We start from the raw sequence: 15,671 nt of genomic DNA, 5'->3' as shown, positions 1-15,671 counted from the left end.
CAGAGCTAGTCACCCCATCAGAAATGCTTATCTACTTCAGAATTTCTGACTCAGAAACACTTGCCAGGCTATCTCAGGATATGAAAAGCTTGAGATACTTGAAGGGAGCCCCTGTTTTGTTAAAGATTGGCTTCAGCTGTGGACTTTCTCTGGCTGAGTTCGTTCAATACATCAGGGTGCAAGGATGCAATCTACAAAGGACACAGACCTATACTTGAAGCAAAAATCTGAAGGTAAAAAAGACTTACTTGCCACAGAAGTCTTTGTGAACGGCACGAAGGACAAGTAGTAAGTTGGGGTGTTCTTGTAGCCAGTCCTCCACCATATTTGGGTGTCTGGGATCAACTTCCAGAAACACACTCCTGAAAGGACACATTTGGGAGTAGAAAGTGGGGAGATGCACACATTTAGGTTGCTAAATTGACAAAAATTAAGGTCTGTCTTTCTGGATGACTCCTATTGGTGCAGGAAATGAGAAGGTCAGCAAGCACACTGCAGTCCAATAATCCTATAACAGATCACAGCTGTCCATTTAAGATGCAGATCCCAACTGCCTCCTTCAGGAGGAGAAAGTGTTGATCTTGGGAGGAATTCTCATGGCACTCCTCTGTGTAAGCAGTTAAACCCTTGTATTGAGAGGTAAGGATCCCTTTTGAACCCCATGCAGAGATACCACCAGTTCTGTCTTTCTGAAGCCCCCAGAGATTTAAGGCCCAAATGAAGTCTTACGATGCAAATGCCTCAACACTGAGCACTGGACTGGCAGCATGAAGTTCCTCTTTCTATAAGCAGGGTGACATTAAATCCCAGTAGCAAGAGTCATAAAGTGCAAGTTAGTACACACATTTTCCCACAGTAAACGTCTCCATAAATCAGTTATGAAAACACCACCAGCATTCAGACCTACACAGAGGACTGTACAAAGGAGAGTGCAGCAGCGATAAGGGAACTAATCAGACAACCTCAGTTAGCGCACCAGGACTAGACGGGGACGCTGCAGGGCTATTTCCGTCTCTGCTGCAGCCGGGCTTTGTGACACCGGCCCATTTCCGAGTCTCTACTCCTGCAACCAGGCAGAACAACCCTAGCTTACGGGCATGTGGAGATGACGGAACTGGTTACAGCCTGTGACAGAACAGCAAGATACAAGTTTAACAGGCAAAGAACAGAGGCCAAGCTCCAATCATACGCTCTCCTGAGAATTCCTAAAATGTCCCACACTGAATACTCCCTAAAAATTCACCAAACTAACTACAAGCTGGGTGTGGATCTCATTCCTGACCTTAAAAAACTTCCACTCCTCAACGGGGGCTCCACCATATAAAACAAGCAAAAAGGGAAGGAAAAAAAAATAATCCTAACAAACAACCCCACAGGACCAATCCCTGTTGCTGGGAAGTTCTGAGGAGCATCTTCTGCTCTTGTGGTCATGCAAAGCATGAGGAATGAATTCTTCCGCATGCAGCATGCCTCTCAATATTCCTGTTCCTCTTCTCAAAACAGCAGATTTTTCAATGGCCTCTATTATGCTGGTAAAATGTCAGGAATTTTCAACAGGATATGCAAATGCCATGGCACAACAGACTTTTGGGTATCAGCATGTTGATCTTTAAGCACAAAATGGATCCCACATGACAGAGAATAGGAACAACCAGTCTTGAGTACTAACCATGGAGAAATTTAACATTTAAGAAACCATCCCTGGCTGATCTTCTTTTTCCTGGGATATTCAGCATTATGTCCCAGCACAATAAACACGTTTCCCCTAATTAAAGGGTGGGAGGGAAGTAGAGATCTACATCCATTCTCACAGAGTTCTATATTGCTTCTCCTTCAATCTGTTATTCTGCTTAGAAAGCTTCCTTTTTTTTTTTGCACTCTCTCTTTCATGTTCTTTTTGTTGCTGCTTTGACCTTTAGATTCTCACTTCACTAATGACTATGAAACACCACCACTGGTCAAGGAAGTCTCATATCCCCTTATTAACCAATTTCAAGCTAATTTTACTTATATATATGACATTTTTTAAACTGCTATTATTAGATGGGGGGCGTGGACACATTTTTGCAACTACTTTCCCTCTGTACCTTCCTGTATGAAAACAGAAGTTATAAAAATGAATGGACAAAAGACATGAAACTCAAACAGAGAACAGTGCTTACCCGGAATCCTTCAGAAGAGAAGGAGCCAGAGACAGAATTGTTTTGATGACTCTCATCCCATCATCTCCCCCATCCAGTGCACCAAGGTCCTCATAGCTGGAGTGTGGGAATAAGAAGACATTAACAGCAATTCATGTGGCACGAGCCATGCCCTTGAGGATGCATTGCCCCACACTCCACGGAGAACAGTGCACCTAACGCACCTGAACTCCAGTACTCCTAGAGCAGGTGACAGCACTCACAGCTTTTATGTAAAACGCAGAGAGTAAGAAGGTAGCTGCCACTAGGCTGAGAAACTCCACATTGAGCACAAGCAAAAAACATCCCCTCAACTCTTCCTGAAAATTATGAGCCAACTGCAGCCAGGGTCACACAGTTCCAACACGTGGATCTGTTCTCTCTGTGGTAGCTGGGCAGGGAGAGACTGGGTTGATCACTTGCTTTATTTCAACCATGCCAACAACCAGGTTGGACTGCCTTCCAACCTAGCAGAGCAAATTATGATGTAGGAAGCTCAGCTTTCAGAATCTGCTCTGGTGCACATCTTGTACAGAGGTGGGTGCAGGACTTCGTCCTGACACACGACAGTCAATTCTGAGGAAGAACCAGCACACACAAAGTAGTTCTACATCCCAAAAGAGTTTACTCATGTTCGTGTGGGTTTGTTTGCTTAAGACAAGTATTAGGATGAAAATGGGTTGCAGCATTTCCACACAAGTTTTTTTCCATCACAAAAAGCTATTCAGATTACTTATACTTTCTTTCACAAACTCACACCAATTATTTAAAAAAAAAAAAGTCTAACAGGAAAAATGTTCTGAAACAGTTTGGGATTGGAAACTTGTTAATTTCAAAGTGTGTGCTTTTTCCATTTCTATAAATATTTAAAATACTTTGATACTGTTTCAGACCTGTAAGCAGTATCAAAGTAACACTGTATTATTATATACCATATAAACATACCTACACTATGTACATGTATACTGCATTTGCATGTTTTGCATGCAATTGTGTGTAGTATAAGGACGCAGATAGAAAACCTTGCTTCAAGGAACAAGAGAAGAAAAATCTGTTTATCTAATTACCGGAGGATTTCGGTATCCAAGGAAGCCATGTCTTCATGGAAGACATATGGGGGGTTACTGACTATGAAGTCTATGGGGCCCCAGAGTTGCAGCTGCTCAGCAGAACCTAGAAAAGAAAAAGAATCACAACCAGCTCTCAACCATAGCAATCTTCCCTATAAGCTTAGTGTCAAAATCCTATCCAGGAAACAGTCTCTCCAGACACATGCCCATGTGTGTTTGGCTCTGCTTTACTCTGATAAAATTTTATCCCATTTCTTTTTGGGATAGCCTGGCCTACTCACTCTCCCACCTTGAATGCAAGTGATACAAAGCTAAGCACAGGCAAAGTAGCATTTTTTCATGTCAACAGCCTCGCTTAGCGAAACATGTTACAAAGCACAGGACCTTGAGGGTCTGGAGCTCTGTGCCCATCTGGATCTAAAGCAACAAGCAGAACTTGAGAGAGCCCACAAAGACCTAAGTGGGAGCTTAGACTAGCTGTCAGGATGCATATCCTTCCTCTTATCAGAGCTGCAGAAGGACCTCTAATGAGCAAAAGAGCCAGGTCCTCTCAGCAGTATCAATCATCTAATGGTTTGCTCTTCTGCAAACAAGGTTCAGCTCGCTAAGCTCATGCTACTGTCCGGACTGACGCATACCAGCCGTGAAGCAGACATCACGTAGCCATGTGAGTGTGGCACTGTCCTCAGGTCAGCCTCTTGGCACAGGGCTTACCCATGCAGGTGCAATGCCAACACAGCTACACAGCTTTTGGACTGAAGCTGACCGGCTTACTGCTGTTTGGTGTGGGCAGCACAAACTCAGATTTGCAGATAGAAGACTGTGCAGATATACCCCTAAGAGGTAGTACAGTATCAAAAACAATAGTGTCAGAAAGGTGCACTAATGAATCTACAATGCTGGAGCTCCTGGATCCACAGCTCCTGGCTAAGAAACAGCTAAGCATGTATCTACCCAACTGGATAAGCCTCACCAAATGGCAGTTTTAAGTGGTTTCAGCCAGGGTTTTCAGCTGGAGTCCGGGGAAGACAACAGGTATCCTTCCCTGGTTCAGCTCACCTAATTTCACGTGAGCAAGGCTGGGCATTTAATCTAAGCTAAATATCTGGGCTCCCTCTAACATCAATGGGGAGACAGGCACATACATGTTTATCTAAAGCATGGAATGAATTACACTCTGTATATATTTGCCTCTCCCCAGTAACACTAAAGAGCACCCGGACTACCAGCTCAGGCACCTAAACCCAGGAACAATTCACCTTCTGATGTAGTCAGGGACTTCTCTCAGCTGATCATCTGGCCTGGAAACCTCTGAAGGGAAAAGCTTCACTGGCTCACTTCTTACTGACCTTTTTCTCTATTCACTTCAACACCCTCCTGGCACCTGCATCCCAAGGGGGTCCCTCGGCTGGCTCTCATGCCTGTCTCCCCCCATCAAAGTAAAAACGGAGAAAGAAAAAGGGGATTATAACAGTGAAAAGAGTTACTGTATGAAACATCATGGTGGAGGATGTGGATCCTCTCCTGGAGTTGCAGCCTGTAAAATTCCAGATGCAAGAACAGAAAGAAGAAAGATTAGGAGGCATGTTTGTGTGGATTCCTGAACAGCATATTCTATAAACAGATCATTAAATATCACATCTCTTACCTGATACACAAATATCCTACCCCACTGACTGCGGTTGGATTCCTCTCAAGCCGCAAGGGAAGTTTAGGATCTGCTCTTTGCCCGAGGAACAAAATTCAAAACAAAGAGCACACTGTGCACCCATAGTGATTCCAGGGTGCAGCTCCTGTGCACCCAAAACCTATATGCATCACCCTTTGCCATACATACATCAGTATTCCCCCACTCTGCTGCATATTAACTACACCTCCAAGGCCTCCCCCAGGTAAGCTCACCATCCCTGAAAAAAACACCTAAAAAAACCCACAACATCATCTCCTTCAAATATGTAAACCTGCTATTGCAAGTGGAGACAACATGCTCATGTTTGCCACATTTTTTCTCCCGCCTCCTTCATAATCTAGATCTTAACAGTGTTCTGGCATCTGAGTGTATTTTCTAGACATCTTTGGATCTCATCTCACATGCCAATGTTAAGGTGACAAGATGTTACTGCACACTACTGGGAGGCCAGCACATACAGTGCAGCAGAACCCGTGCCAGACACAGAGCTAGGAAAACGTAATCCTTTATGGACAGCTCATGCACAGACTGTACAGTATAATGTATTTAAAATACACAGTAGGATCTCAGATGCTAGTTTCTAACTCATGATCTTTCTTGCCCCTGACATCTCTGTGCACATTGAGAAACATGTCATGGCCAATGCCTTTCATCTGCAGCCAGACGTCCCCAGGGTGCTCACACCAGCAGAACCCCTGGAGGCACTAGAAGACACAAACATCTCTCCTTCACCTGTGACAAGTGAGCAAGTAAGCACGCTGGCTTGCTATTTTTAAGAAACAGGTCTATAAACACATTGGTATTTCTTAGGGAGAAATATTGGCCAAAATTCTGATCTGACTCACTGCACTAATCCAAGGTAGAACAGCCCTGAGACTGCCATGGTGCTCCAGTCTGTCACAACCTGGCATGATCCATCCCTTGCTCCCAGCTTGCTACAGAACGTCCTCCCTGCCAGGGGAAAACAGTTGAGATAGTGATCCCCTTAAACCTTAGGAATCCTGAGCAAAGTTCTCTTGATTCTCCTGGGACAGGAAAGAGAGGCCAGCCTGAAAGTAGCCTTGGTGCTTGGTGACAGCCTGATACTGCAGGAGAGGGTCAAAGAAACAGAGAGCTTGAGACAGCAAGGAAGGAATAGAACCTCTGATTTCTCAGCTACATGGTCAACCCACCAAAATACTCACCAGGTCTGCCTTGGGCTTTTGTGAAGACATTTGAGCAATGTCAGAAGCAGCACTTTGCAAAGTCAGAAAGACAAGGCTGGGCAAGACCTGCTGGTGGAGAAAGACTCCAAGCCTTCCACAGGAGATGCCATTCCCTGACCAGCAGCAGCACATTGTGGCAGAGAGTCTGCCCTGTCCCCTAACTTCTGTCCTCTATGCAGTCAATGTCCAGGGAAGACAAAACTGCCCAGCTCTTCCCAGCATGTTCTCTCCTCCCACGAGAGACCCACCGCAGTGGCAGAGTTTTCCTCCCAGCTCTTCAGTGCAACACCTCAGGGCTACCCAGTGGGGTTCATAGAGCCTGCTGCAAGAAAGGCCTTATACCCAAGTCCTACTCACCTTTGCCGATGGGCCTGTGGTAGTGCCCTGTCAGCATACACAGGCATCAAGAAAGGGAGGAGTCCTACATCTGTTTGCAATGTGCCCAGATGGGCCACCTGGCACTGGGATTGGTCTAGTGAGACCAAGACTCACCTAAGCACCTAGAGAACACAGCTGTGATAAGGGAGCTCTGAAAAGAAGGTAGGAACCAAGCTGGCTTCAGTCAAGCAGTAACACAGCTTATCCTACTGGCTTCTCTCCCAAGAGCTACAGGGGACCATACCATGGACAAGGACACAATGAAAATATCCATGGAGAAATATGAGGTTTTCTGGCACTGCATTTACACTCCCTCAGCCACTCTTGAGCCAACAAGCAATGTTAATAACAAGACTATTTTTTCCAGATGCAAGAGCAATAATCTACCAAGGAGGCAAAGATCTGGCCTGCTTTTATTACATCTATGAAAAATTGCAACAGAACTTTGTTTGACACAGGCACATCAGAAGGAAATCTCTGCTCCCCACTCCCTATAACTGGACTAGGAGGCAAAGGCTAATAGTGAGGTGACAAGTTTGGGAAGGGCTCGTTCCTACACATCACCTCAGACTCACATAAGAACTGGGACTGGGTTGCAAGAAGTTAAGAGATGCAGCTCAGTGCAGCCAGAAACAGAAGTACCTGTCTCTGCAGCCCCAGTGCTGGCAGCAGTTTGGGAAAAAAGGGTATGTGGGCCCTGTGGACAGAAATGTCAGTGAATGAGCACCACTTAAGACTCACAACTGTACCTCCATAAGAGACAGCAAGAGGAATCCTTTCTGAGAGTGCTCTAATTAATGCCTACGGCCCAGCGGTTTCTGAGGATATGAATACACACTGGAGCTCTGTGCCTTTTACAATGTCTACAGAGACTGGGATTGTGTACTCAAAAGTATACTGAGATTCTAGCTCTGGTGCTTGCTATGGTAGTAACACTCCAGAGTAACCTGGGTTAAGAAGAACCAGCGGAGGAAGTGGGGCGACTAGGAAGGACAAGGTCAACCTGATACAGAGCTGTTCTGACTTCAGGTACAAGATGCTTGACTCATTGTAGGGGGGGCTGGACTAGATGACCTTTAAAGGTCCCTTCCAACCCAAACTATTCTACGATTCAGCATCTCTGAACATCCAGCCACAGCAGAGGTGTGCAAACAGCACGGGACCCAACAGCACCATTCTCACCAAACCCAAGACTGTAAGTAGCACATCAGAGTGAAGGTGCTATTTGAATGTGCAGACTTATATCTAGAGGAGCAATGACAGAAACAAGCACAGCAATAACGACACAGGGAGCCAGAGAAAGAAAGGTTCAGGCTATACTTGTCCTTAACCTCCTCAGTGACATATGCATTCTTACTACCTGCTGCCTTGAGTTTTCCGAGTTCACAGAAAGGGATAAGAGTAGTTACCATGAAACACATTGAAAATCCTTGAAAGACAGACAACATTTAAGTACTATTGTTTTATTTATGCTGCTGTCTTTGCAAAGCGTGTTCACAAGTCAAAGGAAAAAATACTCTAGTGAATATAAGCATTTTTTTTTCTGAATTCTTACATGCTTCAGGAGCTCAACCTAGGGAAACATTCCCTGTCTCCAGTGGCGATAAACAAGAACCACATGCCCAAATACTGAGGGCTCTTGGTCTTTCTCAAACAATAATCTACAAAAAAAAATAATTGGTAATACATGGGCTTCTACCTATGTGCATTCTCCCTGGTGAGATCCACAGCAGCCTTCTCTTTATCCACAGCTATCACCCGGCTCTGGGACATAAAAAACAACAAAAACCAAGTATTATTACAACATCAAGGTTCCTGAGCAGACATGATCTGCCAAAAGGGACATGCAAGATAAGAACTGACAATTCACTGTTCACTCTTGGCTCCTAAAAGGAATAGTTCATGAAGAATGCATCTCAGGGCACTGATGGGATCACGAGTCACTTCTAGTAAGGCCACTAACGTGACAGAAGGCACTCTGCAACACTGCCAGCAGCCTACCAAAATAGACAGGCTTCTGACCAAACCAACTCAGCTGACAACAATGGAATCACACTGACTCACATCACCTGATACGTTCATAGCTCCTAGTAGTGTGAGATTCAACACTGGCTAGCCTGGGGTAGACACAGGTTAAAGGAAGATCATGTCCTAGGCTTCTCCTCTCTAATGCGGACAGACTCCCTCCCAGCATTAACACAACCACTTGGATGGAGGTTCTGGCATTTTCCATCTGTTATGCAGACACCTTTTGCCTAGTAACTCCACTACAGTCCTTCCACCACGTTCACTGCATGTATTGACTGTGCATACTTGACTGTGTGTCAAGTATTTGAGAGTCCTCCAGTGTAACATTAAGAGAGAGGACTACACAGTTAGAGATTTGTTTGACCTTCCATTCCACCTTACGAAAAGTGCAGGCAAAGGCCTGACTTGTTTTTGCTTTGCTTAATGTTTTTTAAACACAGATATGGGTAAGTATTTACATAGAGAAAGCATGCTCAAAGAAACTACTTTGCATTTGGAGATGATGGTGTGATCAGCCATTGTTCTGAGGGGGATTAATTTCACAGCCTGAGACTAGCACCCACACACATGAAGCTGATCCTTAAGGTGACGGACACAGATGAATCCATAAGCGAAAAGTTGCTGCTGTTTTCTCAAAATCCCAGTGCCAAATTCCGCCTCAAACACTAAAGGCACCACACAGAGTGTAAACTCCACTTAGCTGTCAGTGTGGCTACCACTAACTCTAATCAGTCAAGGCTCCTTATTTCTCTGGGCACAGCAGTTTGTGTTAGTCAGCTGGGAAAGGACTGTTATCAGTTACACAGACAGACTGACACAGCTCTTTAAAATTAACAAGCAAGGAAAAGAGCATGAAGTACAGCTCAGGAAATCAGAGTAATTATACTTTGAAGTCATGAAGCTCAAGTATTAACCTTATCAGGTCACTGGGAGGAGGAACACAGGCATCAGCCTCTAATTCTTACACACCAAGTCCTATACTTCTACAAGAGGAGGGGTTGGCCACAGCAATTCTTGTTCATGAGAAGGAATTGGCTGGTCTGCAATTCTGAGGAAAGAGGAATATTTTTTTCCCTTAACCACATGCGATGAGATCTTGGATTAATTTCTCTTTCTGTTTACCAATAGTATCTCAGTAAGCATGTTACATGCCAGAATAACCAGGGGCAAGAAGGGCTTTGGTCACCTAGATCTCAGTCCCCTTCCCACTCTTTTCACTCTGTTCGAAAGGTGTGGGTTGTTACTAAGGAACAGAAGACTTCAAAAAAGTGGTTTGGCAGTTGTGGTAGCGTGACATATGCTTGTCATATTGATCCCAAGTACTGACATTTCTGTGGTAATCCCTTCCCTGTATTCATTTAGTCTTCAGTCGCCTAGAGGCAAGATCTTCTAATTCACAGCAAAGTGATTTTTAGAGATGACTGCCCCATAAATTTACCTAATAGAGTGTATGCCCATGCCTCAGTCCCTCTTGTCCTCAGCCCAGGATATTAGCTTAAACCAAGACCCACCAGTGCTTCAAGCTAAGGTGATTAATACTGAGCTGTGACAGCTGAAGAATGAGCACATTTGCTTCTTCCATTCTGACTACATCTCCACTACTCCTGTGGACAGCTGGGGAGAACAATTCCTAAATATCCCTCTTCTACCCAGCAAGAACTTGTAGAGCCTGACTGTCAGAGACCTTAGCTGCTGAAGCCCCATCAAAGCAAAGAAGTTTGTCTGTGAAATCTCACTGAAGACTAGTAGAGTGAGAGATTCTCCTGTAACACGGGCATCTATTGTACCATCAAAACTGAAAAAAGCTCACCTGGGGCAGTTTGCACAACAGACTCAGCGCAATTGCTCCAGAACCACAGCCAATCTCCAGGATCACAGGATGAGAGACAGGAACTGGGAAGCAGAGGCCTGAATTCATCTCACATTTCCGAGATTCTTCCTCCACAACTAAAGAGACAAGATCCTAACAAAACAAACAAACAAAAAATTTCTAAGGGAGCTGTTTTGACTCTCACTTCTGTAGTCTGGGGAATGGAGTTTAAACTTCTTGACTCTGTAGCCCAATGAAATGTATTTTTGTTCCTAATTTTTAAAACACAGATGGCAGCAATGGAACTGACACACCAGAATTCACTTCAGCTCCATCTCCCCCACAGGGTGCTTTGATTAACAACCAAATCCTCAGGATACAATTTCCCACAGATCCTCTGAAATCTTCTAGCACTGTTGGGAAAAACAACCACCAAACAGCTGGAGCACATTATCTTCTGCAACACCATTTTATTTACTCCAAAATTCCAGCTTTCAGAATTTGTAAACTTCAAATTTTAAGATTTCTACACTCTCTCAGTATGGTATGTAATCTGGAGGCAGAGGTACGGCTTCTAACAGCATCTAAACCAATAATGCTACCTGCAGATGAAAAGGAAAAGCAATGAATTACTGAATGATCCAAATGAGCAGCTCCCTGCATGGATTTCAGATTATGGACTCCTACTACATTTTGTTGGTATAATGTCACACGGAAAAAATTTTCATTCATGCTCCTGGATCTGTATGCATCTCTGCCATCGCCGCCTCCTCCCTCCCATCAATCTCCTCTTTTTTAAATCCCTTCACAATTTCATATAAAATCCAACACAGCAGGAGAGGTCTCAAAGATATACAGTTCTAAGGTTTGTGAAAACGAGTGACTAGCTACAAGTTAAGTTTGGCGACCTTGCCTCAGCCAGGTATGCGGAGCCACACTGCAGTGCCCTACCCTGGCTACCAGGTCCTTATTGGCACTGCACTCATAAGGGAGTTTTGCTAACAGCCTCCAAAATCACATTATGTTCCTTGTTGCTGCTCTGGAATTCCTTTCCTAGACAACTATGGAGCAAAACATTCTTACAGGCTCCCAGCAGGACTGTGGGAAACCATTAGAGGGCTAGCAGAGCTCAGGTAACAAGAGGGCAAAGTAAACACCTTATCTACCCACTTTGTGCGAAAATGGCTTTTGCCTTTCAGCTAACAGCTCCAGATGAATCAGTTTGAAAACACTTCTGCAATGGAGACAGCCAGAGATTGTAACCACAGCTGGTTTGGGGAAGCAGGTGCTGATGATTCCAAGACCACAGAAGATGAGCCACCCAAAAAATTCTGCTCAGCCATTAAATCACTCTCTCAAATACCAGCCATTTCTGGTCACTTACAAATCTTTCCAGGAAATCTCTACAGCAACTCAGAAGAACCATCTGGCTCCAGGGCTGATCAGAGTAGCACAAGTTACTGATTTCAAATGTCCAAATCTAACTTCCATACAGCAGAACTATTCTCAGCATTTATTAACTTCCTTAAGGTTTATCACTAGTAATTTCAAGGTCAGAGTTTTTAATGGGACTTCTACTTTACACATTCCACAGTGAAAGTATTTTTAGAGAGCTTGCCAAAGCTCCTATTTAAATACGAGTGATTTCAGTTTTTACCACATATATATTAAAAAAGGGATGTTGGCATTACTTAGGCGTTGTATCCTACTTCCTGACTGACTTGCCTTGTTGTCTTGGTTATTTCATATACTTCTTACTGAGGCAAAGGCTAGTTCTCTCATAATACACATTTATCACAATAGTTCAAAATTAAAAAATATTAAAAATAATGTGACAACCTGAAGAAACTACATCCTTTTCCAGACATTAGTATCTCACTATAATCAAAAAGTTCAATAATTATGAAAATAAATTCTTTTATGAAATAAATTCGTTTGGCTAGCAAAAAGAAGGTGTATTCTAACTGGCAAATTAGGAAAAAAAATTACTAGTACAGATTATTCGATGTTGAATTAAATTTGCAATTACACGTGTATTAAAAGGAAGAAGTAAAGACAAAACAGAATGCACTGGAATAAGACATTTTGTAATTCTGCATTAACTGGCTGTGATACCACGGTCCTTTTCTTCATTTATAGCTTTCATGTGAAAACCACATTTCCCCAACATCTGCAAAAGAATCAGGAAAACCTAGCAACCACAATACAGAGTACGACCAGTTAGCCCACTGCCATTGCCACTAGGCTTCCTTTTCAGAAATTATGAATGATTAAGTTATCCAAAATTGTTTTGAAACAGTATTCTTCAGATTCTTCTTAGTATTTTTCATCTTTTAGCAAGCAATCCAGCCAAAATCTGTGTTTCTCCAAGCACACCATCATCTCCAAGATGTCACCGCTGGAAATTGATAAATGACAGCACTTTGCAGAACATAGCAGAACCATTTTCAAATCTTGTCTTGCGAGAGGAAGTATTTCTGGCCATGCATTACAGTGTTCATACGAAGACTACAAAATACCCTGCAAGACAGACATTCCCTGTCTCTGGTCAAAAATCTGACTAGAGTCACAGCGGGGGAAGAGCAACAGAGGCAGAAGGTGCTAAAAAGAGGTGCCAGTCCCAGACACACAGAAACTGGGACAACAGCAGATGGCCAAAGGCTGTGGTCTTTATTGCGTAGGATACCCCACACCTTCTCAGACTGAACAGATTCAGAGCACAAGCACCTGCTAATATAATGCCATCATTGCTAAAAGCCATCTTAACCGTCAGTTTGATCACTAGCTTTAAAGGTTGAGAGATGAAATTACAAAAATTCCACTGGGAAATACAAAAAAACACTTTGGCAGCCTAGGTAGTTAACCTTTGGAATATATTAGGTAAATTCTCCACAATCTAGCACCCTAAACTGAAATGGCAGGCTGTTCAAAAGGGCTTATTTTCATTCACACCATTTACAGGATTCAATACATCAGAGAGAGAAATCTCCTCCACTACAGAAAAATGCTATTTTGGGTACAACAAAGACTTGACAATCAGCATGCCTTTATAGTCCCTAAAAACAGGAAAATGAGTTAGCCTGCTCAGGTCCCTTGTCCTGCAACATGCTGCACACTTCAGTACCTTTAACACATTTATCCTCACAACTCCCATTTTCCAGATGAGCAACTGTAAAACAGCGACTGACCCAAACTCATGAAGGAGGACTACGGCAGAGCAGAGCATTGAACTCTGCTCCAGAAGCCTCATCTGCACCTTTCCAATGACACCACTTTAGACCATGGGAACAGATCCCCCAAACTCCAGTTAGGAACACGCAGGTCTACAGTTGTGTGAGGGCAACTGACCTCCTACAGAAAAGCAGAAGTCACAAAGATCAGAACCAGATTCTCACATCATCTAAACAAACAGTGCTTGCCTGCTCTTGAATTGTCTTTTTGTTTTTACTGTTGTAGATAAAAAACTGTAAATATTAAAAAAAAAAAAAAACAACAAACCAAAGTGCTGTACTGAAGAGCAAGTAAAATTGTAAATTAAAAAAGTATCCTAGAAATGTGACCCAATTCCATATTTGCCCACAGCATGCTAAACACTGGATAGGATGAATGCTCAACTGTGGAGTTATTAAAATTCAAATTATTACAGTATGCATCATTATTGTCAGTAATAAAACAGCCTACACTAAAAATCCTGCTAACTAGTGCTACAGGTAGTGGCAGAACTACTTTTATCCTGAAGCCTGGTGTACACAGATGTGGGTATAAGTGTGATATTTGTGTCAGAGTGGGGAAATGGAACATTTTGAAGATCTTTTCTCCCCTAGTCTGTGCAAGAAGCTCCTTCCCCCAACAAAAGCCAGTTTTCGAAGGAGTGGAGGGACTGAATGGCAAACAGACAAAACCAGAGAGAAACTAAAATCCTCTCTTTGCTTTTGCTAGCAATTGCATCAAGGTAGAAGGGAAGGAGGGTCCTGGACATGGCTTGGGCAGCCCCCACGACTCGGAGTTGTAGACATCTGCGTGCAGGGGCAGACTGTACATTTCATTCAACAGATGGGTATACAGAGATGTTCGAGCAGCCAAGAGGAAAAGCAAGAAGTCACATGGAAAGGTGAACTCCGTAGCCACTGCTGTCCCTTGCAGCAAATCGTACGTGTGGCTAAAACTGCCCCACAGCTGTCCTCTCCCCCACAGCTTGCAGGATGCCAGTGTGCTCCAGGGCCTTTTTGTCATCCGTTACAGGCAGACAGCGTGACAGTCAGGGCAATAGGCTAGGCTTAGAAACAGGGTCAGCTCACAGCTCTGCAGTTACTAGTGTGACTAAATCCCAGTCTCTCTGCATGTTGCAAACTCCCCTTACACAGCAATAACCAGTGAACTTCCCCTTCTCACCCATTTTGCAGAATTTTGTGCAAATAAACATTCAAGAGGATGTTAAGAGCATCAGCCACCTCTGGAAACGGTGCATTCATGAGGGTGGTAAGCTACGTGCAAAGCAAAGTATCTGGAAGGGTTTTTACATAGCACACTGGGCTGGAGGCGATGCAGGCATCAAATGATGGGTTTTCAGGGACCTACATTCTGTTGCTTAGCACAAAACAGCGTGGGGAGAAGGTATCTAGACCCTCTATGTCTTTGCCAGAAGTGAATTTAAAAATCTACAGGGAAAAATGTGGGACATCCTTAGGAACCAGAAGGATATCTCGTCGTGACTAGCAAAGGAAGAGCTTGCAAGGACTAGAAGAGACCTATCGCCTGCGGTTCCATACACAGGGGACACAAATATTTGCTTCCCATACTACTTAATTTCCAGCACTCAGAGGTTCTCAAGCTTTTGTCTCTTAGCCAAGCCACTCACAGCCTGCTCTCACCTTGCGATTCCAGGAAGTCTTGCTTCACTGCCAGATTTGCCCTAAGTTCATGCTGTCATTTATTTGGCCCCCCCCCCCCCCATCTTCTCTGTTGAGTGAAACAAATGCAAAACTTTGCAAATACCCGCAGCTTCCCATGAGCCTCTGCCTCACCCTTCCACCCACAGCTCTTGTTCCCCAGCCCCCCCCCAGCCCACACTCATGTTCTGACAGGTTCTTGGTATTACCTCCCCCTCCCTGCAGCCAGGTCTCTAGTTCACTGTATTTCTTGGAACCGCAGCTGCACAAAGAAAGCATGAGGACACCATCTGCCAGCACCCAAACCACAAGCTCCACAGCTGCACAGCTCCAACCAGCAGACAGGACAAGGTCAGGCAGCTTTCAGCACCAAGACAGTCGGGAGGAAACAGCAGAGATTCTTGCTGCTCAGCAGTGGCTA

The 15,671-nt window shown here is 44.0% G+C and overlaps 1 protein-coding gene across 5 annotated transcripts in view; it reads right to left on the bottom strand.

The window, feature by feature from the left end:
• HEMK1 (HemK methyltransferase 1, mitochondrial release factors N(5)-glutamine) overlaps positions 1-15,671 on the bottom strand; it is a 30,726-nt gene that overhangs the window by 912 nt on the left and 14,143 nt on the right. For 4 of the 5 annotated variants that reach the window (XM_087745169.1, XM_087745172.1, XM_087745170.1 and 1 more), the window contains exons 5-10: positions 10,362-10,514; positions 8,223-8,287; positions 4,738-4,787; positions 3,248-3,353; positions 2,163-2,258; positions 249-362 (exon numbers count right to left, since the gene is read on the bottom strand). In XM_087745169.1, the coding sequence (XP_087601295.1) occupies positions 249-362; positions 2,163-2,258; positions 3,248-3,353; positions 4,738-4,787; positions 8,223-8,287; positions 10,362-10,514 (584 nt within the window). Of the gene's footprint in view, positions 1-248; positions 363-976; positions 1,126-2,162; positions 2,259-3,247; positions 3,354-4,737; positions 4,788-8,222; positions 8,288-10,361; positions 10,515-15,671 lie in introns of all 5 variants that reach the window. The other variant, XR_015701614.1, reaches the window with a different exon arrangement.

Source organism: Nipponia nippon, unplaced genomic scaffold (genome assembly GCF_047370975.1).
Source record: "Nipponia nippon isolate SJK-2023a ecotype South Korea unplaced genomic scaffold, ASM4737097v1 scaffold_9, whole genome shotgun sequence".
NCBI lineage: Eukaryota > Metazoa > Chordata > Aves > Pelecaniformes > Threskiornithidae > Nipponia > Nipponia nippon.
Note: the sequence above shows the minus strand (reverse complement) of the source record. Positions and strands in the feature narration are given on the sequence as shown.